Here is a 25,209-nt window from a genome sequence, read left to right as displayed (position 1 = left end):
TCGTACAATGTCAATCATAAACAAAACTCTTGACAACAGCTGAGGACGTTGTCCCAAATCAAGAAATCAATTGTACCGTCTGATCCTTCAGTAAGAAAGGTTCATAGTTGCATGGTTTTAATGGTGGCACCGATGCAAAACCTCATTATGAAGTACCTAAACTTGTTGAAGAATGACATCGATCATGTTCGTTACATTTATAATGCATCTGTCAGTTCTGGCTGTAAGATATAGTCATGTAATATTCAGGGCGATGATATTGTAATGATCTCATTCGCCTATCGTGGCCACTCAAGTAAGACTTTCATAACCTCAAATGAATTTGTACGCTAAATTAAAAATAATGAAGTATAAGGCGAATTATTGATTCGTCGTCATCAAAATCATTGAAAACCGTGCTAATCACAAGGATCGAGACACACCACGGATATCGACTGAACACCAAGCCAGAATTTAGACACCTGACGGAGAAGGACGAAACTGTTACACCAAACCAGTAACGAGATTTGGGACACATCACATGTAGAGTCTAGTCTAAACATCGTTACACCAAGCCAGTCTCGAGATTTGGGACACATCACGGGTTGAGTCTAAGCATCGTTACACCAAGCCAGTCTCGAGATTTGGGACAAACCACGGATAAAGAATAACTGAGATGTCCTTACACTCAGCACACGGAGTTCTCTTGGTCTTCGTCATTCTGTTCTTGACCACAACCCAGTGTAAGTCTTTTGTGTGTTTGTTTATTCACCTTGCACTCAGCCATATTTCAAATGCATCTTGTAAGTCGGTACATCAAGTCAAAACCCACCAACAAAATTATTGAGAGCAACGAACCTAGCTATCACTGTGGGGCAACTCCTAATGTACTAAACTGCAGAGCCTCGGAATCATACACATCTCTTGGCGTCAAAGACATTGGTTCTTTGGGACATTCTGTATCTTTGTCCCCATGAAAGTAGTACAGGGCTGAACAGAAGGCTGATCTTGTTATGGCGAGTGGCAGATCTTCGAAATTTCAACCTGAGTAATCTTTTAAACAGAATTATACTGCCACTACAAGACTAGTTGCAAAACATTAAAAAAATAACATAAAACACAAAATGGAACAGATGGTTGAACCTGAATTTTGGCAAGTTTTTTTTTGTAATAGAAACAATATCCAGGGCGATGTCTCCGCAACCGAGGGACAGATGAACCAATACATATCTTACCACCACGGAGTTTACAAATTAATTGAGAACCTTCCTAAAAGACAAATCAAAAGGACACATAATTAACACCACATTCCTTGCAGTGGCACTGCTCACGTTATTTTCGTCATGTTCTGACCGACTGGCGTGTGTTCTTCCAGCCTCTTCTTATTACCTTGTATTGGAGAAGCGACGCACCTGGGAAACAGGTCTGGATAACTGTGAGCAGAATGGAATGAAATACCTCGACCCCCGGTCTCCAAAGGCTGCTGGAGAAGCCAGTCGGTACTTGGGAACATTCAGGTAAGTTGCTCGAGGAAAACGTGTGGTAACGCTCGTCTGTTTCAGGAGTGGGGAAGAGATAGAATTTGGGAACCAAGTTGCTTGATTGTATATGGTTTGAAATTGATTATTTCATTTTCAACGTGCATACAAGCCAATTTCCTATTGGCGTTTTTCATGATGTGAACATAGTCGGATTAAAATTCGAAACTTAGCCAGCATTTGATGCTGTACATTCAAAAACACACAGAAAAATGTGTCATTGTCTTAAAATCAAACGTTTATGACGTGCAGTGCATGTCATGTCGGGAACTGCTACGTGCAATTGGCAGGGCAGAGATCAAACAAGACAGCTTTTAACGTTTTACCGTAGATTGTTGCTTCAGGCTTTTACGGCTTTTTGTTTTGTTTTGGATTTTGGGTTTTTTTGTTTTGTTTTGTTTGTTTTCGTTTGTTTGTTTTTGTTTGTCTGTTGTTGTTGTGTTTGTTTGCTTGTCTTTGTTTACAAGTCAATGCCCAAATGCCCAAGACCATGTTCGAAAAGCCAAACGTCATTGTCTTGTATATGGAACTATAAAAATACAAGGCATCAATACTAATCGGTATAAATAATGTGAGAGCTACGTTTGTAATTGTGTTGATTATATTTGCGTTTTTGTATAAGTGACTGTTGTTGGCGTTTCATATAGAAGTTCAACGTGAATGTAGCCACGCCACTTCCACTCTACTTGTGATTTATCTTTGTGCAAGTGATCACTTCACTCCACCTTCTTAGGGCTTCGCGGTTCTGGTCAGGTCTGCAATACGACAGTCGTACAGAGTCCTTTCTGTGGGAGGGATTGGATTGGGCGATCCAAGCTTCTGAACTTGAGTGGGAGAGTGGGGAGCCAGATTTCTCCTCCAACCACGAGTGTGCCACCTTCAAATTTGTGGAAAATAAGGCTGTGTTCAAAATGGCAAACTGTTCACGATACAAGTTTGTTGCTTGTGAAGTGGAAGGTACGTCAGGCATCAACTTTTTGATCTCGCGTTTCATAGAAACATGACTTTCAGCTAATGGCATTCTATAGACGCATGGTACAATCCATTAAAGAAAATTTTATGGATGATTAATCCAGTATAAATTATAACGTAATGATGAATCAAACCATTTGTTCTGGTAACTTGTTACTAAGTAACAGAGTACATTATTTCACGGTGGCTATACCAATGGTACATTTACAGGGGAGTCAGGGGTCTAGGAAGGTTCATCTCTTCAACAGCACCAATCAAAATGGTCATCTGCTCAGGGCAGACACTGCTGCACATATTGCAAACTTATAGGTGGAACACCTTTGCATTCGAGATCGTATGAATTCAAAAGATTCCAGAAGATAGGTGTGCATTAATTTGAAATACGTCTGTCAGAAACGAAGTCATTGTCTCTAACCCCTTTTTGGACTCATACGATTTTTGACACGGTTGTCATCTTTTGTGCATGATCTTGTTTTGGGGTAGACACTATGGGAAAGACTTAACTTAAGAAACTGCGTCAGTCAGGAAGCAATTAAGATATAAACGCGTTTGTTTGTTTGCCAAAGCTCAGAGAGAAAATATCTCACCATGTGATCCATTCAAACAGAACATACATCACAATCATGTCACACAATCATAGCGGACTGGTTCCAACTAATCAAAATATCTCAAATATTACGGAACTTGTCTCGGAAATAGTAGCTGAGGTGCTAGCCGTAGAGATGTTATGACACAGGTAAATTGCTGGAATTAAACAGGGTTTGTTGAAAATGCTGTGTGAACACCCTCAATGCGCTGAAGTGTGAAGTTTTGAAATTTTGAAGCATTGAAAAACCTTTACTGACATTCACAGTATGGTTGGACCTTGTCCTCTCTGACCTTGATTTGTTCTGCAGAACTACAGGGTCCTGGCAGATTCTACAGTTTTTCCAAAGGAAAGAAACAGAAAGAGTTTTGTGAACGAAATCATGGTATGTTCTTGGTAAAAATTTATGTATAATATTATCTGTAAAAAAGGATGTATCATTGTATGTTTCATTGCACTTTCTGTCATGCTCTGAGTTGAGAATTGTTTACCGTCGAGAACACACGAACTAGGCATTGCTGGAAAAGACACTGGGCTGTCTGAGGTGTAAGAATATGAACAAGTCCAAATATCTTATTACTATATTATTTAGTCGAATAATATTTATCAAACAGGTGGCATAAACATAAAGGGGATTTTGAAATCTAGAATGATTCAGTAGCTTACAGTTATCCATAACATGCCGTGACACATAATTTGTTTTTCTACTACTACACCATGTTGGCAAGCCATTCCACATTTTAGTTTGAAGATCCAGTGGTCTGTAACTAGTCCTGTCTCACATTTTGTAGCAGGCATTCCGATGTGCACCTTTTACCAAGGCCATGACTGGGAGATAGAGCTGCTGAAAGTGGAGCAAGCTGAGGCAGAGGAAGACTGTGCTCTTCTGTGTATGGAGATGTACGAGTGTGTTCACTTCAACTACATCCAGAAATCCGCCATGACTGGAACATGTCTCATCCACGGAACACCCGGAAAAGCAGAACCATCTGAAGCTGGGATGTAGTTCTAAAGTTGTTTCTAAGCCCATTGGTGTTGCATTTTATTACGTTTTCTGATTATGCTTTATGTCGTGGTCCAGCTGTCTGAAAATAGTCCAACTGTCTGAAAGTGGTCCAGCAACTTCAACAAAACCATGTACATCATCATCTGTTGTCCATTCACTAAATCTATACTTTAAGCTATACTCTATGAACACAGGTAGCATCACCGTACACGATACATGGAGGTAATGACAAGCATGTAGTTTGGTGTTTTCTTGTAATAAGCGCATTATTCATTGTTTGTTTATTAGTACTTTTAAGGTTGTTGCGGTTGTTGTTGTTGTTGTTTGCTGTTGATGAATATTCAGAGATGTCATAAAAATCGTCAACTGTGTTCAGTTAAATTTACTGACGTTTCAAGCTAATTAATTTTTACCAATTATTTTCTTGTTTTGATTGAATGATAATGAAAACCAGCTCCATTAATGTCTGCTGCAAAACGTAATTTTGCCAGGCTCTGCCACTCTGCTTAAGTGTGGCAGTTGAACTACCCCTGAATTAAAACTAACGTCTCACGAACCCAAACTGAAGGTTATCATCAAATACGATTCAGTCGATGTTGTCTTTGAGTCCTTGGGCTCAAGCCAAGGTCTAACAGTTTGTCTGGGAGAGCAGAAACTGCCTTCAGAGCATGAAGTCCAATGTGCAACCCAGCTGGTTCCTCTACTGCTTTCACTGCTTCTGAAACCTGGACTTTTTTATGATCTCATTTACGATCACTGTCGACAAATCATGACAAGTAGTTACTCTTACATAACTTAGTTTTGTGTCCACGCTAAATGACTGAAAATTATGTGCAGCTGATAAAATGAGGACATGAATATGTGTAGATGTGTATAAAATAATGGTAATAAAATATGGCACCAGTGGGTGAAAAAAAACGATAATTTTCAACAAAATATTGAGAATGGAAACATATCTGACCAAGTAAGGTATATTGTAAGGATTCCATCAAAGTTACTTTAAACTGCAAAATCTGGCCCAAAAAATCCTGAAAATAATACTCCCCAAACTAGGACCCATACCAAGGGATTCCAATCATATTCTAACCATTTCCTTGGTCACGAGTTTATAGTTTATACATCAGTTACGTTATACCTGATTACATGGTTCTTCTTTTGTACTCAGTTTGCCCTGTGGAAGTGGAGGAATTTATCCAATTTTTTTGGTTAAACTATATTGTAGTACTTACCACTTAATTACTAATAATAATAAGAAAAAAAACTTTCAGAGATGGTTAAAAAACATTATCAAACTGACTGTCAAGACAACACAGAAATGTATTTCCTCTAGTATCTTCTTGCCCTCAAACAGTATGGTTAGGTTATGAAGGCATAATTAGTCAAAATAGATATATACAGCCCATGTATATTCATATTTTGTTCACTGACTCCGAAAGCCATTTCTCTTGTTGTATTCTGACTTCCGCACCCACCCATCCCCCCTCCCCAGGGATGAGAGTGCTGATTTTCTGTTTATTATTGTGTCTTGTGTCATAGACTCACGTGCTTAATCATCATTGTACATGAATCAAACCGCTTGTGTTTTTAGAAAGGTTTATGAGTTGATGCAAAAAGATCCTTTTTCAGACCAATTTGCCTGAATAATGTCTTATCCACATACAAAAAAGTTTTTCTTAGATGTGGCGAAGCACACATAAAATCACATGCTCAATCAAATGGATGTATTTTGATTCAGAAAAAACATGGTGTCTCTTATTAAAACTGTTCATATGAACATTTTGTCTAAAAGCAAGTAACATTTTCTTAGTAATATATGTAACAAATGTAAAATGTAAGTAAAAGAAATTAAATATCAAATACATTAATATAAGATGGTTTCTCATCAGCTAAGCAAGATTATGTTTTAATAACATGACAGTCCAATTACACATATAACTGAACACCTTTACGGTAACTTTAATAAATTAAAATATTGTAGCTTCTAATTTTACAAACCAATATGTATATTTCACTGATCTTATATATCACATAGTCACATATATTCCCTGGTGTTTTTACTGGTTTGAATAATTGGTCATGCTATCAACCATTGATGTGTCCATTTCTGACCTTCATATTGTTACATGCTGTAACATAATTGGTTTATGCTGACTTGCAATAATCCATCAATATTAAATCATTTCTGTTAAAAATAGCATTTACATCTGGTTATGTGTTTGATCCCATTAAGACCTAACCTGTTTTAACACAAAGTGAGTGAGTGAGTGAGTGAGTGTTGTTTTACACTGCTTTTAGCAATATTTAGCATTATCATGGCGTGGGACACCAGAAATGGGCTTCACACATCGTAGCCATGAGGGGAATCAAACACAGGCCTTCGGCCTGATGAGTGAACGGTTCAACCAATAGTCTACCACACTAACCTTTAATGTTAAAATCATGACTTCTTTGATGCTTGATTTAAATAACCTATGCTTTTTCTCAAGGCTCTTCTTTACTGAAACACTGACCCAGTGGTAGGGCAAGCTCTCTCACACATCACCTCAAGGTTCTGTGTAACCATGATGTGATGAGTCAATACAACAAAGCACATCCCACCCATACAGTATCAGTCCGTACTCTTCATACATGCCATGTGTTCATCTGTCAGTCTCTGCAGCCTGCAGATGTTGTTTCTCAACACCCTGGTATCCCTGACAGTCACTCTGGTGTCCACACAGCTGTGCACAGCATCCTGTTCCTCACGGAACCTCTGCTGGAAGTCTGATACTTGATCCTGATGCGTCACACCAGCCACTGAGGCACTAGAACTCATCAGTGCCTTCACAGCCTGGCTGCTGTCTTCCAACAGTGTCTTCACACTCATGGACAGTGTCTTCACCTCCTGACTCAGGCAGGACACAGCATCCTTGACAGCACACTGAAGTTCAGCATCTTCATTGTGTGAGATGATGACATCATCAGGGAGGTGTGATGACAGATAGGCCACAAGAAGGTTTAGTTGGTTACTGTCTCTGAAAGAATGTCATCAAAAAAACATTTGGACAGTGTATCAAAGACTAGTTTCATCAGTAAACACAGATATGTATGTAAAACAATATATATGAAACAATACACACACACACATCTGCATATATAAAACACACAAGAAAAGGAAAAACATATGCAGATCTTAGATTTCAGTGAAAAGCTGGTTAACAACTATCATAGAAATGATGGCATATGGTTCCAAACTGTCTTCAGATATTGTTACAAAACAACCAAAGAAACGAGCCAAAGAAACTACCTTGTCCATACACAAACATGGACTTTAGTCTGTGACAGCACAGACACAGATGTGATCCTAACATACTGTAGAGGGGGGCAGTTAACAGGACAGAGACAGCTGAGGGTGGCTGCATGCTGAAAATGTGTTTGAGCCTCAATGATGCCAGCAGTATGGGTGAGGTCTGTGAAGGCCGATGTCAGCACCAGAGTGTTGCAAGTCTGAATAGATGACAATGATGACTGTATTACTTCAGGATCTGAAACATGGCAAATACTGTCATATGACTGACAAGCAACTAATTATCTTATCTATATCTTGACACATTTTTGGTTTCATTCATCTTGGGGGCCGTGGGGTAGCCTAGTGGTTAAAGTGTCTGCATGTCAAGTTGAAGACCTAGGTTCCATCCCCACATGGGTACAATGTGTCCATTTCAGGTGTCCCCCAAAGATATTGTTTGAATATTGCTAAAAGTGGCATGAAACTTATCTCAGCTGTCTTTCCTATTCCACCTTCCCCATTAAGTCAGTTTGGCCCACAGAATCCATAATGGTAAGCAAAAACAAATATAGGTGTCTGGAATTTATCATAATGCTGAGCATAATTTGCAAGAATTCAGTTCTTCTTTTGTGTCCAATGAAAAGAGCATGCACCCTACTTTGAATATATTTAAAAACAAAACATGTATTTCATGGCAATCCTCCTGCCAAAGTACCTCTCACACTGCCACTTGTCAAATCTGGTGCAATTGCATATGTGCCCTTGAGATAATCTTCTGTTGTCATGGCAACAGATCCACAACAAACTGTCAGTTCTTTAGGAGTTCCTTCAGTCTGATCTCCAGACTCTGACACAGTAGGAACATGTTCCCTGGACATCAGGAACACCCACAACTTCCAGCCATGTTGTACCCCAACCTCCATGCCATCAAAGCTGACAGTTAGCATCTTCCTGTCACCTGGTCTGAGAGGCAGTTCCTTCTGTTGCATGGTAGGCAGTTCCATGAGAGGGTTCAGTTTCAGCCTCTTGGCTGAATGTGCTTCAGATGTCATATGATCTGTATTATCAGAAGATACATGTGGCAGCCATTTTGATACTGATGATATATCCTGGGCTTCAGTCATTGTTGAATGTTGAACTAGTGACAGTGTGCAGCAATGTAGAGTCCTGCAATACATGAACATGCAACACTGAGTCATCCGCCACCTTAAATATTTGAACTGCTGAATGTGACTGACTGTAGCTAACATTTGAATACAGCCAGGTAGCATTAATCCAAACACTTGCGGAGAGTGAAACGTACAGACAACTGAAACGAACCATTATGTATGCCAATACAGTTACTTCCCTTTGTCGTATGGAGAGAAGAACATAAGAACAGTATGTCTGTCCAAAGATTTAGCTATGACAAACGGCGTGTGAGACCTATTGATTGATTAAAATCACGAACTAATGACAGGTTCAACTCAGAAAAGTCACTTCACTTACCAATTACCATTGAAGTTTACCGATGAAGATCAGCGCTATTCAATGAAGCTCATGAGGTAAGGAGATTAACCGAAATTTTTTGATGCACTGCAGGATTTATGAAGCCTAACCATGTGTAATTGGCTACTATGTTACCGCTCATTAATGTTTGGATCTGGAGAGTGAAGCACCAGATTAATGAATCAACAGTTAATGAGTTTACACAGTAAATCGGACTATCGGGGCCCGGACTAATGCAGCCTGACTGTACATAGAATTATTAACATGATTAACACTTAAAAAGACAAAAGTACTAACTGGTCAAGAAACCAGTTTGGAAATCTGTGCTGTAAATAGAAACAGAAAAATGGAACTGGTTTTGCTCAGAAAACACAAGAATTTGTGACAAGATGCTTTTTTAGGTTGGCATGGCAGGAAAGGAAAGGTTCATAATCAAATGGGGAAAACAATATTTAGAAGATGTTGGTGGGAAAGACTCAGTGATGACAAAATGTCTAGTGAGAAGAGTTGTGTGTCCAAACCTAACTCAAGAATGAGAAGCTGAAACTGCCCCTGGTTGAACAAATTCCACTGGCTTCCACACATCAGTGTTTCAAGTTGTAACAAATGACAGTAGGGGGAGACAGTTCATCAATAATTAGTGTTACTGCAATGTAAAAACTGTGTCATTGAATGCAAAAGAAATGGTGGTTTGATAGAACCTATAAGACATCTCCAATTAAAGAACATCATGACAGTGACAGTCACCATAAGGCAGTTATCAACAGATCTAACTGGTAATTGTAAGTGCTGCCAGTCCAGAGAACCAATGTTCAAGTGATGTTTCATCAAAGACCAACCTGTTTGAGCCATTGTGTACGTCAACACCAATGACATGGAGACAGCCAATAGATGTGTGCCAGCTGACTATCGTCTTTATTCCTGGAAGATTCTGATCTGTTATCTTGGCCTTCAATGAACCATCATCTTTCAAGGTTAATAGTGGAACCTACAAGATAAACAATATCCGTTTGAGCAGGACTTTATCAAGTCTTTCTTAAATATCAATGTTTCGAACTTTGCACAACAGTGACTCAATGATGCAATACAAATCATGACTGACACCAAGTCAGACACACAACCAACCAAGGCACCATGCCAGCCACACAACCAACCAAGGCATAATGCCAGACACACAACCAACCAAGGCACCATGTCAGACACACAACCAACCAAGGCACCATGCCAGACACACAACCAACCAAGGCATAATGCCAGACACACAACCAACCAAGGCACCATGTCAGACACACAACCAGCCAAGGCACCATGTCAGACACACAACCAACCAAGGCACCAAGTCAAATTTCTTGTTACGTCCTTCAAGCACATGAAACTATCAAGCCAGGTTTATCGAAAATTTCTGTCCCTAGTAATGCTTGTAGTTGCACCATGCAAATTATTCTGAGTATCATTGAGACTATTTGTGGTCATTAATCCTGTGATACACAAGACATGTTCCCATGTAAGCAAATATTAATAGTTTATTTGCGACAATACAAAACAAATAAAAATCCTCAATGTCACTTACTATTTTTGAATACATGAGTGAGCTCAATTCTGATTGAAACAGTTGGGACTTCGAATGAAAGGTACTGATAGTAAAGTGAGATGCAAAGAAAAACTAGGACATAACATTCAGTTATTGAAGGAGCTGTGTGAATGATGTTAAATAGTTTGTGGACAGTCAATGATATTCATTACGTACCATAAACCAAGCTACATGAATGTGTCTGATGATCCACTGAGAGTAAGCATTACAGACAACCAATAAATTGGTGCAAGAAACCAGGCACTGCCTGAGCAGAACAATAAAGGAACCTTAAATCAGTTTTGCAAATTTAGTCCATCATGTTTCCGACTAACCTCTGGCAGGGGAAGTGTTGTCTCCCCTCCTCCAGTCAGGTGCTGTAGATGAGCCCAAGTGCTGTGCAGAAACTTGACCTTGTTGGACAGATGCTGCTCCGCACTACACAGGTTTACTGCTGAACTCTAGCTTGTCATCACCAACAGAAAGATATTTAAATTACTATATGTTTATAACAACATGGCCAAACACCCATTACCATACTACCATAACTTTACATGATGTTGTTCCAACATGTTTGTTATTCATATTTCAAACATGTAGAACCACTATCAATATGTGTGTTCAGATATGATGAAAACAAATATGTCTAAACTGTCTACATCTTAAAACATTTCAGCTACTGGTTCTTCAAAAAGGTTCACAATCATGTTAATGATATAAGATTTGTGACCATATTCAGTGCTAGGTACACAAATGGCAAACAACATAAAATATGCATCCTTGATTTCCAGTTTTGGTAAATAGAAATTCCATCTCACATCATGACATCAATGTATCAGTATTGTATAGTCTATCATGTGTCTATAGATACAAATTGTGAGAATCAATGGATTAGAATGGTTTCTACTTAGCCTCAAATACATTCAGTGAAAAACAAAAAATCATAATTGTATTAATTTCTATATCCAGAGCTCAAGAAATTTTCTTAAGCAATTGGGTAATCACTCCCAGGTCTGTTTATGCACGAGTAATTGCATTTTTTAGGAGTAACTAGCATTTTGTATACTCCCACTAGTTAAAAGAATTGCATACTTTTACACAGCATTTCTTATCTTTACTGGGTATATAATTCTTCTAAATACATAAATATAAATGCATCTCAAAAGACTAAAAGTTCAGTAATTGTCATATTGCCAAACATTTGGCAGCCATTTGTAAATACTCAACATGGAAGTCCTGTGGCTACTAGAGTAAATCCTGGACAGTTGCTATAATAGTATATGTATATATAGGCATCACCTATCATTAGCTAATGTTGTTGTAGAGTTTGGGTGCCACAACTAATCATACACGAGTCAGTTAGTTAACTGAGCAATGTATGCAAGGTATTACAGACCTATTGGGTTTTAAGTGATTTTTTTGCGTTTTTGTACTCCCATATTTGTAATTAATTGGTTAAATGTGATTTTTATTGATTAAAATACGCAAATACGTGCCTTATCTGGAGCTCTGTATATCGACATGTTACGACACTTATATCATTACATCAATATTAATCCAGCTAATCAACACAATGACACCAATGATGATAAGGGAATATCATGTACATGCATAATGATGAAGTTTATATGCTGATATCATAATCATATCAATATTTATCAGGCCTGTAAAATATTGATTTTGGTATTTTTCTCAGCTGTAAAATTATCAACAATATAACCACCTGCAGATTGTTAAACAGCGCCTTAAGAGCCAACGCCTTTCCTTTACTACTGCTGTCATCACCGTGGTCATCTTCCTCATCAGGTGTCCACTGACCGGAGTGTATTTCACACATTGCTAGATCTGTCAGCATCCAGGAGGTCCCCTCATCATGTGATGATTCCTCTGTGAAGGTGACAAGTATCTGAGTATGTCCACACTGGAGGAAGTCCCCAATCATGGCATTAGACACTTCTGACCATGTCTTAGTTACCTGTAATCAAATACATATTTTCTTCAGCTGGTTTGTTCATAACATCATTGTGCTCTCAAGTTAGGTGTTTTTTAACAAGTCAAAATGTCAGTGAATTTGGACTGAACATTTCCTTTCCAAAACATCACCTGCTTGAAAATTACTAAAGGATGAGTATTGTTGTGATTTATCATGACAATGCTAAAATTAATTTTAAGGAGTGATAACACTTGAAGAAAAATGTAAAACAATTTTAACAGGATAGTGTCCCACATTATCCGATTTATGGCTTTGCTTTATGCATTTCATCCAATTAAGGATGGTGTTATTAAACTCCTGATTACCTTCCCACTTCCACTATCCACTATGATCACTTCAGATGGAGACATCTTTATCACAGCAGTTGTTGAATCAAACAGACCAATGAAATACCATTCATGGAAACTTGTTACACTAGAGTCCACCTGGCAACAGTTCAACAGTCGTCCATTCCTGAGTGTAACTATATACCCTCCATCTAATAACAACACAACATCGCTCTCCATCTGTTCCTCTCCATCTGATGAATTGGGAGGTTTAATCTTCACCAGACAATCAACAATAGCACCAGAATACTGTGCTGGCAAAAAGTGTGACGAATCAAGTTTCCTCTGTGTCCATGATTTATTGTCTGTATTTTGTTTCACTGACCACACATCCAGTGATATTTCATCTCCTTCAAGTCCTTGGAATAAATCTTCTTCATCACTCTGATGGTTTTTACATGAATGTTTTATAAACATCAGAAGTCCACCAATAGTTGACACAGTTGAGATCACAGTAAAATGAGATACCTGTTTTTCTAAATCTAAAACTGGAAATGAATGCTTGTCAAAAATTGTTTGCTTTTCTTTTGTGGTGAATCCTATATTAACGTTTTGGTCACATGTCCAAATAATCATTGGACCATCAACAATTTTAACATTATTTAGCACGTCGTCTTTCATACAAACCAGCTTCCGTATTGCTCCGAGTTTGTTTTTCCCCGTGTTGTTTTCGTTACCTGTAGTGTTCATCACAGTTAATAAATAGTGGGACTGCGATAAGTCATCACGGACAAGGAGAAATGGTTTCTTTACTCCAGTATTCGCATCTGTGAAAGTGCCAGCTTGCTGGATGATCAGGCGTTTTCCTTTTGGTGTGAACACTATGTTCTCATGTAATGTCAACACAGCTGGCGAAGTCGTACTCCTGTTTACACTATAAACATTCATGTTTACTCCGGATTTCTCGTCAATAAATGCCTCATACAATGCACCATTGCAACAGAACGCGTGCGGTCCCCTGATATACATATTCGCTGTGATATCTAATTTCAATCAACCCATAACGAAAATAAAAAGGCACTTCTAAAATCACGTCTAATGGAAAAGCAACTTCTGGCCACCATGTTGAATCTTCCGCGAAATGTTTGACCAATCAGAAAATCTGGAACATCATGTCAACCAATCAAAGTTGTGAAGACAAAGAAGTAAAGATGAGATAACTCTGGAGGGACTTTGTTCTTCTGGCATGAATATAGCGTGGTCGCGGATGTCAGGTGATAGTCAAGTTCGAATCCTTGTATAACGCAAAATAGTATATATGACAACTTCTTCTTTATTTTACCGTGTCACTTCGTCAGTTTGTGAAAATGAATAATTGGTTCTCAGTATCAATGTTATTTGTTTTTTTTAATTTGATAAAGAGGGTGCTCGGCAAAAATATATTCTTCTTTAGATATGCAATTAAAAAGTAACGCAAATGCACTTGTGTACTCAGTTGTGCTTGTTTAATTACACATATGTAAATTTTGTATGTATTGTTTTTGTGTGTATGTGTGTTTGCTTCTTCATACAGAAACAAATTCTTCTGGGTTTAATAACTTGGAGTTGCAGATATGACTTTCCAAGTTTGAACGTTGACGATCTGGTCCTGTCTCCCACTTTGTCTGATCGGAAGCGAAATAAATTGTAATGAAAACATGCATACATCTTTCATTTATTTCTTTATTGCAACCTATGTAAAAACCTTAACAGAAATCATAGTGAAAAATGTGAAAAGGGTTAAATTGCTGGGGGAGGGGGTGTTAAATTCATTCTCTTCCAAAAATCACACGTGAGTTGTGTAGTGAGCAGTCAGATCATGGACCAGACGATCCAGTGATCAACAACATGAGCATCGATTGGGACACGACGACATGTCTTAGTCAAGTCAGCGAGTCTGACGAGCGCTAACCTGGTTCTCCATAGGTCCTGTGTCACACAAACCCACATCCCCGTTATTTGACGCCTTCCTCTGAATGGTGCACTATATCCGAGGTTTCAGTGCATGCGTCCTTCTATTTCGTGTACTGATGGCCTCGACCTACACTGATTAACTCAGGTTGAATCCCGTCAGTCCTGGTTATCAGAAACGTGGTAGGTACGGTTGATTGAAATATAACACAGCAAATCAAATTGACTGAAGCACCCCATAAATACTCATTGTAGTTGTTTCAGACCCGATACTTGTATTTCAGTCGCATCAGGCGATCTCGTTTGCAGGAGGAATCCAAATTTTGAAAACGTGGATGATCTTTGTGTTTAACCGCTCTGACGAAGTGCGGCTGTACGTATGATGCACACCAGGAATTATTCATGATTAGGAGAAGGTGTGATTCGTCCTGGGACGCACCCGAATCAACTGACTTGTGCGTCCTGGTGCAACTACGTCTGTATATGACGTAATGATGGTTATGAAAGACGTCAGCCCTCTTAAATTCTCGTCCTAATGCCTCATGTGGAGGGTCTATGTTACAATTTAACTTGAATAACCACATCGATCCTTTCCAGTACTGACACTTGTCTGTCTCACAGTTCCTGAACCACACAATTTTCCCTACTGCCTAACCCTCTCTGCAATGCTGAAGGTACAAATGAAGCAAGTCTAGATTTCCTCAGTTTCTAAATCTCCGGTCTCCCTTAGGCTCCTTTTCAGTTAAAATAGTTTATTTGTTATTATCCAAAATAGTGTATTCAGAGACTAAACAGCAGTCTAGTACTACGCATAAATATTTGTCTCATACTGCACGCGGAGCTATGTGGCCCACGGTTTGTTTCTGTTCAGTTAGGATTGTTTGGTTGTGTTTACATGTTGGCTCGCCATCGGTGTTATTGTTGATGCTTGAGGAGAAAAAAATCCTGTATTCATGAAAAACACAACTTGGCTAGTTTCATTCTATTTTAAGACAACCAAATTGAAGACACACAATAGCTATGTCCATTTATTCATGGGAATGGAGAGGAGGGAGGGTTGTAACAAATGTTTAGACATTTTGGCTTATGGAATGTATTTGTCGAACTGCTGGTAGTAGATCAGTATTATACTGCCTTGTTAACATAAAGTCTCCGTTCTAGCTGGAGATGAACCCATTCTACGACATGTGGTCAGTCACATAGCCTTGGAGCTAGGGCTGGGCCAGCGGAAGGCCAGTTGAGGGCCAAAATTCGATTCCCGTCACCGTTACAATTAGGCAGATCTTTGTCATTGCCAAAACAGACTAAACACTCTCCCACTCGCCCATACAGCAGGTCGCTTTGATTATGACTGTCGCTGTACATACAGAGATGTGGCCGTAAGAGAATACAGCAACAATGCCTGAAACGTCAGTAAAATCCCCGGAGATCTACATGGTCAGTAAACAAACACCATTCTCACGTTAGTGTGCAGGGTGCATCTCTTGTGAATCATTGTTTACTTTGACGTAGCCCAGGTTCCATGTCTACATCAGTGGTGTTTGACTAGAAGTTTCACGTGGTGATGGGTAAATGCAGTTATGTGTGTCATTGCTACAGCGTGGCTCACTGCGGAATTGTTGACCGCGTGTCTCGCTTTGAAGGCGTTGTGTGTCACTTTTAGTGCATTTAGTTGGGTCCAGCCATACATGCACTTGATTATGTCACACTCTAGTAGATCCTGACGGCGTCTCCCAATAGATTGCATTTGGTTGCGTATAATTAAAGATATATTTGGATGTGTCTCTTTACATTTGGTTTCGTCTCACTAAAGATACATTTGGTTGTCTCACCGCAGGTATGTGTCTCGCTACAAATACATGTTGTTGTGTCCTGTAGAATACATTTATTTGTCTCTCACTACAAGTACATTTGCTGATGTCTCACTGTAGAGGCATTTGGTTTTGTCTTACTACAGAAACATTTGCGTATGTCTCACTGTAGAGGCATTTAACGGTGTCTTACTACAGATGCAGTTCATTGTGTCTCAGTGTAGCGGCATTCAGCTTTGTCTCATTATAGATACATTTGGTTATCTCTCGCTGTAGCGGCATTTGGCTGTGTCTCAATACCGATACATTCGGTGGTGACTCACTCCAGATACATTTGATCGTGTCTCACTTCAAATACCTTTGGTTGCGTCTCATTGTAGCGCATTTCGTTGTGTGTCACAAAAGAAACGCTTGGTAGTGTCTCTAAAGATACATTCGGTAGTGTCTCACTAAAGATACACTTGGTTGTTTCTTACTACAGATACATCTGATAGTGTCTCACTTCGTACATATTTGGTTTGTATCACACTTTAGAGCCATTGTCCGTCTTTCACTACGGATACCTTCCATTATACCATACCATTGTCACATGAAAATATAGGGCCGGCATATTCTGATCAGTACCCACAGCTCTTTATGGTTCTGGGTGCTTAGGGCTTTTCAGGACTTATGACAAACTGTGTTTCAGTAAAATGAAGTCACATTGTGCTATACTGTGGCTACTTTCTGTGTACAATGGAAAAATCTTTGTGTCTTTGATTATGTTTCTGACACTGGTTGTGTCTTACTATGGCTACTTTCTCTGAACAGTGGAGAAATCTTTGTGTCTTTAATTGCATTTCCGACACTGGTTGTGTTTTACTAAAGTTACTTTCTCTGTACCATGGAGAAATCTTTGTGTCTTTAATTACATTTCTGACACTGGTTGTGTCTTACTAAAGTTACTTTCTCTGTACCATGGAGAAATCTTTGTGTCTTTAATTACATTTCTGACACTGGTTGTGTCTTGCTATAGTTACTTTCTCTGTACCATGGAGAAATCTTTGTGTCTTTAACTACATTTCTGACACTTGATGCGTCTTGCTATAGTTTCTTTCTCTGTACCATGGAGAAATCTTTGTGTCTTTAATTACATTTCTGACACTTGATGTGTCTTGCTATAGTTTCTTTCTCTGTACCATGGAGAAATCTTTGTGTCTTTAATTACATTTCTGCTTTCCGTTATAGCTCCCTTACGTACAAACACTGAGAGCGGTTGCGACACACCTCGCCTGGGATACACCGTCAATTAAATTATTTCACTGACCACATACGCCAGTCCATGTTCGCATCTTCGCCACCTCGGGTGAGGTACACAGGGGAGACAACTTGTGTCCACAACAACAAACATCGCCGTTTCCTTAACCACTTGTCATTCAAGTCGCTTTCAGAAAATAAACACACTTTGCCCGTCGAAAGAACAGCAGGCGTGTCGAAAATTGAAACTAAGCCTTTCAATATTGACACAAGTTTGTGTGCGCAAACAATCACAAAGCATCTTTTATTCTCGTCGTTTGCGCAGCGCTCATCCGACACTACTGGTGTAACAATTAGAACCACGTGCGAGGCTTTGCCAAAAGAGGCGCCAAAATTTAGACACGAAGATAGATTGAAGTGGGGTTTAAGATACACTTCTTTGACATTTTCTGTCCACAATGTAGTCTGGTTGACCGCGCACAGTTTGTCACTGTCTCAAAATCGCATTTCCAATGTGGCGGTCACGTTTCACATGAATGTTCCGAAAGTTACAAGTTGTTGGCGGAGACTTCATATATTGAAAGTAACAATTGGAGCCCGGGTATAACACTCGGCTTTGCAACTTTATAACATACTAGACCTTCAAATGAAGGACTGGTACATACGTGGAAGAACATGAAACCGCCGGGTAAGCAGGAAGAGTCAGGTGATCATCAAGCATTCCAAATTTATATAGAGTAATATTTTTTCACTTTACAACAACCTCTTATAAATACATTCACCAGCTTCCTACAGACAGAACCGTAAAATAAACCAATTACCCAGGTGAGATATTTGCAACATCTGGGGAATGCATCTAGAATAACATTCATATACATGCATGCAAACATGAACTATTTTTATGTACATTTCACAATAATGTATTATTTTTCATATATTACTTCGAAGGATATACAAACATATTTAAGTACACCTTATACAAACATATTTAAGTACACCTTCGTTGTTTATTGGTATAGAGCTGCCTGAAATGAAGGGCCAAGTTTATTTAAGATAAGAGAACCCCTTGATAGCGTCCTCAAGACAATATCTGGACTACACATTACGTGTCAATAAGTAGGGTATTAGCAATACTGGCCGGATGCAGAATATCAGTACTTTGGGGAAGGGTTGTACTGGTGTGGTGCGGGTTATCGGAACGCCGGTTTGGGGTTATACTCTCATGTGTGGGTTATCAATACCTGGGGTAGGGGTGTACTCTCAGGTGCATGGTATCAATACCTCGGGTGGGGGTGGTATTGGTTGGATGTGAAGTACCAATACGTCGAATGGGGGTAGTACTCTCTGGACGCAGCTTTTCAGTATCTGGGTTATAGGTTGTACTGCCGGGGTGGTGTCGGCACATGTGGCCGTCTTTGTACTGTGCTTCTTGATAACCATGTGGAGGATAGTTATCATCCGACTCAGAAAGTGGATGACCGATTCCGTTCGAATCGTTGTTTGAATATTCTTATTAATTTGGTGTTTATACCGCACAGATGCACGACAGTTCTATCCTGGAAGACTAAACGTTAATCTACTTCATCTATTAACAATTACCGATCTACATGACTGTTTGGTGTAAATGTGATAATTATACCCGCAAAAACATAAAACCGCCTGATCTAATCGCTGCCGAAACGATTGCTTAAATCATGACACTGACAAATGCCGTAAAAGAAGAATACACACACACTGAGCGTCTCGTGTCTTTTGTCAGGCGATATGGGAAAGGGCTGGGGGACTTAAGAGTCATGACAAGTATTTTTCACCATTGAATATATGATATAAACGTCCCTTTGTGTTTACGTGCATTCAAGATTATGAAGACTAGGTACCATCGTATCAAATGTCGAAAACTTAAGTTCAGGCGACAGCAGGATTACAACAGTGACTCTGTGCTACCTTGTATGTCTAAGTTGAAACTAACACCTGCCTTTGGCTACTAACAAAGGTGTTCTAGCTGTGAGTGTTGAGAGAACTAAAGACGGATGCGTCAACAGACAACGTAAGCTTACCTGTTACGTTTAAATATTGACGTAAGTTAAACAAATGCATAAAGACACTCGCGCTTGTATAATGACGAGAAACAGGGAAAGAAAGTGGGGTAATCTTTTGCTTCTATAAAACCGTTGTTCCAAAAAATAAAAAGTCGTGTCCCTCCCAACGGTGTGCTTGTAACCTCTGGTAACTGCAGCCTGGTGGACGGGAGTGTTTGTCAAGCGTCCTGTTTCCATGATTTGGGCAAAGACACTTGATACTGTAGGTTTCACGCCTTGAACTATTGGTTCAGCAAACAAACGTGAAAGGCAAGTTTTGAAATTTGGTGTACAGGATTCCGGGGACAATGGTGGTGACAATGTGAAATGTGCGTCTGACCAGGGAATTCAATGCTCTGTTTACCCGTCCCTCAGTCAGCAGAACAGAACAATTGTCTCGCAGGTTTCATGAAATGCGCACATACACCGTTTACAATATTTCCACCGACGGACAAATCACTGATGTTTTATCTGTGTGGAGATACGGGCTGGTTCTGGTTAAAGGACAAATGGTTCGAGATGCTTTCTAAATACAGGGTACGATAGAGAGTGAGATATGCCGCAATTACCTGTTTGAGCCAGCCGAGCGTCCATCCATGACTTGTCTGAACACACTCAGATGGCCAAGATAGTCTTGAAGATATCTATAATAGTGCAACCATACACCTCTGGTATCTGTGTGAGGTTAGTATACTCATCCAGCAGCTGATGGTTGGTGTGATTTACTGGGGGGAAATAAAGACATCCAACAGAAACTTCAGGAGGAGAAATATTGTAAGAAAAACAGAGTGAAGATATATATTTGTGTGTCAGACGTTTCCCAAATGAAAGGCTGTCTTGTACAACTGTTGACATGTTTAATGCTCATACTCCTCGTGATACTATTTAAATCGTTAGCTCACTGAACACACGACTGCCAGGTCACCACTTAACCAACTATTCACTGTTCACGCGCATGCATGGACAATGTTTAATACAATCCCACACAATATTATAAATAAATTTCATACCCACACCGAGCGTGTCACTTGTGGAATAGACTGCAAATATATACCTGATAAAATCACCAAATACTGTTCAGTGTTTCTAAATATTTGGTCAGTATTGGTCAGTTGGCAATTTATACTTGTAAATGTTGTTCACCGTAATGTTATGTTATGTGTCAGCAAGTGTTTCATAGCGATTGAATAACTTGGAAGGATAAAGCAGGTATTCAGTCGTTTGCTTGCTTGCTTGCTTGCTTGCTTGCTTGCTTGCTTGCTTGCTTGCTTGCTTGCTTGCTTGTTCACAGATTGACTACATGCATAAGACAGAGATAATGCCCAAATCACAAAGGCGAAGAAATGATAATCCCACCCATTCTCTCCTATAGGCAACAGACATTTCAACCATTCCTGGATCTTCAGACACATCTTCAAAGATGCCGCTTCTCAGAAGAGAATTGTCCTCCGCTACATTTCAAATCGTCGTAGATTAACTTTGCCCATCAAAATCTAATCAGCGCCGGCCAGTCCAGAAAATGATGGGCATAAACTAAATTTCTAATCCTGATGATTTCAATAACATATTGGCAGTTCACGCCCAAGCCCTGAGATCGATGCTTCTCTTTGGAGAGGGCGGTCATTCTAAAGTGGTAGGGTTCTTTATCTGAAAATGAGTTCATCGGGGCCCTTTAGCAACCGCCAGGTAATCTCCTTGCGGAAATTATGTGATTTGCATCGCGTGCTTCTCTGTAGAGGGAAGCAGTCGGACTGCCACCAAATTTGGGTGAGGGTGCAGTGGCTGGGTTTAAATATATGGACATATTAAATTTTGTGAGTTTCGGGGTTTTTTTATTTTTATTCAACATCTGAAGAAACTTTGTTGTAAAACAATAAACGTATTGTGGCGTATTGTTACTGTGTGTATCTTTGTTTCGTGTCAATAAACATACGATATGACGTTATCGGTGGCTGGACGGCGCCAATAGGGACATCAGGATCTACGGATGGTGGGTTCGAAACCCATGTTCATTCTCATTTGGTGTATCAGCACCACATCCGTCAAGGGTTTCAGGAAAGTGATGAATACTGACGATTCTTAACAGTTCCGGCATTACTGCCACAATAAGGTGAATACTCTGCAGTGTCGCATAAAGTCGATTACTTATGACAGACCGTTACAAAATGTACGGACGCCTTGTTTCCACTCCGTTATAGAGCCCCGTCCAGGCGTGGGTCACCTAGCACATCTAAGACTATAATTACGCCGGTATAAGGTGATTTGCGCCCTTTGAGGGGTTTGCTGGAACAGCCATTGTCAACGATACTTTTCTAGGATTAATATTTTGGCCATAGTCGGTCTGAAGAGAGCATATTAGTCATTGTGTAGATTTACACCATGAAGAGACTTGGTGTGTTGTCTGAGTTTGACGTTATAGTACAGTGCGACTGAGTACAAGCTATAGTTTAATGTATAATGCTATATCTTCCACCAGTATGCGTGCAGTGTTGGGGTACACAATGATGGTCATAAGTCCGTATAGCTGTTATACGCCTGTCAGTCATGCTTTAAAACTTGCACTTCAACGGACTCTTCTCTTTCGACTATTTCCGATTTATGTGCGATATGAGATATTCTTTGTTCCGTCTTCATACAGTTCCAACATGGCCTTACTTCAAACACCATCCAGGAATGACATGTGATGATCGTCTTACCGCACCATTCGCTCGGTCGCAGTTGATAGCATTTAAAGCTGTGCCTGAATCATGATAAGATAAATGATCGGAATGTTATATCAGGATAAAACACGTAGTTTATGAGTTGCAAGACCTACATCAGAGGGGTATGAGAACAGAGGACGAATAGCTGCAGGTGTTTCCCGAGGATGTGAGTTTAAAACCGCATCAAACCCCGATATCGCTTATTTCAGATGATATAAACCAACTTGTGTACTTTTAAACGTCTCAAAGTATATAATATCCAAGTACACTACTTTGATGATGGTGAACGATTGCCCGAACTCACCAACTACGCAGCAGATCACAATCCGTTCAAACACACACACACACACACACACACACACACACACACACACACACACACACACACACACACACACACACACACACACACACACACACACACACACACACATCCGGGGCTAACTCTTATAACCACAGTCAGTCCGGTGATCACACTTAGAGCTACACCGAGCACACGCGTAAACAATACAATTCAGAAGCTGAAATGACCGAACGCGGTCATTCTGGTGACATATTTCTGTATCATGAAAGAATTATAAAGCGATGGGTATGTTCTAAATTTCTAAATATTGAGATACGTTTGCATCTGTCACTTTTGATAATACATGTGGAAAACAGAATAATTCAACATTGTCATTGATCAAATGTCCTACATTTCCCAAGCATGACTTACAAATTCATACCCTCAAGAACCTAAACGGGATTATTATGAAAAATGATCTCTGATACGTTCGCGCGTGCAGTTTGCTCGTAAGCGATGTTTTATTATGATATGCATGTTCTAGGACAAGCATATAATTCCTGCTGGATATACAGTCTTCTTAATGTAGACAATTCTCTCAACTCAAAATACTGCATGGCGTATCATAGAAAATAAATGGACTCCATTTGGTCTGAACCTGCACAGATATCTGTTGGAAGACAGAAAGGGTTATTATTCATGACAACGGGACCCATGTGTACGTGTTGTACATATGAGTCATGTGGGTAACATGCAAAGATCACTCAACGCTTTGTTATTAAATATCGAGACAGACTGTATTCATCATTACACCATTGCGTCAATCGTAAAACTAATAGACAACTGTCATGCGCACATGGCTTTCAGGTATAAGATGTATGTGTGAAGTGTGACAGTGGGGATGCAGCACGCTGGTCACTGACTGGACACTATGGCCTTTGTCTCGGTGGCAGATGCGCGTTCGGAATGAATGCGTTTCTCGTCACCTGTAAACGTTCAGATTGCAATCACGTGACGCGTGCCATCTCTCTTGTCAAACGTCATGGTGCCAGGGTGAAGGCCACAGTGTGCGCACAGCTTGATGCATTCACTTGACGCATACGTTGTGTCTAGTTTGAATGATATGTAATCCTTGATAGGAAGTTATTTTCTGATGACACTGTACAATTGGCACCTTATATAGTGGCTACAAGTAAAGATTAAATAGGAACTAGGTAAAAGTCCATTTGTATTGTTCGGCGTAAATCCAAAAGATATTTTTAGGATACCCAGTAAATATTTGAGAATTGCAATGAATACACTCTTATACTGTCATGATTCCTTGGTACTAGTTGCAATAAAACAGGAATTAACATGGAGGCTATAGTGTTCGCTTGTCGAGCCAAACTCTCTGGTTCAATTACCTACATCAATACAATGTGTGAAGTCCATTTCTGAGGTGCCTCGTCGTGACATTCCTGACATATAGCAGACAAAAGACGTAGAACAAAACGGACTCATTCTCACACTAGGTGCAGTAATATGACAGGTCGTGCACCATGATACCACGATATGTGTGCAGTAATATGACAGGTCGTGAACCATGATACCACGATATGTGTGCAGTAATGTGACAGGTCGTGAACCATGATACCACGATATGTGTGCAGTAATGTGACAGGGCGTGAACCATGATACCACGATATGCGTGCAGTAATATGACAGGTCGTGAACCATGATACCACGATATGCGTGCAGTAATATGACAGGTCGTGAACCATGATACCACGATATGTGTGCAGTAATGTGACAGGTCGTGAACCATGATACCACGATATGCGTGCAGTATTATGGCAGGTGGCAGACCATGATACCACGATATGCGTGCAGTATTATGGCAGGTGGTAGACTATGATACCTAATTATACGGGCAGTAAATAATACAGACAGTGACTTCTGATGCATAGGTACCCAGACAGTTATATTTCATGAAGACGACCTACTAAACTTAGGTACCTGGAGAGAAATGCTGCATGTGGTGATACAAGATACACGGGTGCTACATAGCTATCTAGGGTTCCTGGGTACGTCACTCTACCCTGATGCACATGCGGACACATGGCAATATTCAGGACAGTGTTTAAGTCATTATGCTAGAGCCAGAGACACACGATACTGACACGCAACCCGCATGGCTGCTTTTGACAACAAGTTATCATCTTCATATCATCGTGTCTGCAATTGGTCGCCATCTGCAGTGTGTCAATACTTCCTCTCGGACAAACAAAACAAGGACTCTTTTCTTGTTGATTCTGTACTGGATGCTCAATTAAGGCAACTGATCCTTAAAACTAGCATCCTAAATAAACAAACGCACACAAAATGCTCTAAACACCGTCAAATAATACAGGGCCTAAGCAGTTTCCCTGTCGCCTCCTCTTCTCATATCTCGCTGTTTACTTTAACTACCTAACTTTCTGTCGCCAAAATCAATGTCCCTGAAG

At 39.8% G+C, this 25,209-nt stretch overlaps 1 protein-coding gene across 1 annotated transcript; it reads right to left on the bottom strand.

Annotated features, from left to right (window-relative positions):
- Positions 1 to 5,787: 5,787 nt before the first annotated feature.
- LOC137272813 (Fanconi anemia group B protein-like) lies at positions 5,788 to 13,865 on the bottom strand. The gene is made up of 7 exons (XM_067805215.1): positions 12,706 to 13,865; positions 12,131 to 12,382; positions 10,743 to 10,868; positions 9,677 to 9,825; positions 8,065 to 8,516; positions 7,368 to 7,605; positions 5,788 to 7,095 (listed from the first exon to the last, which is right to left on the bottom strand). Exons 1-7 carry the CDS (start codon positions 13,693 to 13,695, stop codon positions 6,690 to 6,692), a joined length of 2,613 nt encoding a protein of 870 aa, XP_067661316.1. The 5' UTR covers positions 13,696 to 13,865; the 3' UTR covers positions 5,788 to 6,689.
- Positions 13,866 to 25,209: the final 11,344 nt, after the last annotated feature.

The sequence above is a fragment of the Haliotis asinina genome, chromosome 2, assembly GCF_037392515.1.
Source record: "Haliotis asinina isolate JCU_RB_2024 chromosome 2, JCU_Hal_asi_v2, whole genome shotgun sequence".
In the NCBI taxonomy this organism is placed as follows: domain Eukaryota; kingdom Metazoa; phylum Mollusca; class Gastropoda; order Lepetellida; family Haliotidae; genus Haliotis; species Haliotis asinina.
Note: the sequence above shows the minus strand (reverse complement) of the source record. Positions and strands in the feature narration are given on the sequence as shown.

Coding starts and splice junctions, on each gene's coding strand:
- LOC137272813 (XM_067805215.1), bottom strand. CDS start 13,695: ATGTATATCAGGGGACCGCACGCGTTCTGTTGCAATGGTGCATTGTAT. Junction 12,383..12,705: donor TGGATAGTGGAAGTGGGAAG/GTAATCAGGAGT, acceptor ATTTGATTACAG/GTAACTAAGACATGGTCAGA. Junction 9,826..10,742: donor CAACACTTCCCCTGCCAGAG/GTTAGTCGGAAA, acceptor TTTATCTTGTAG/GTTCCACTATTAACCTTGAA.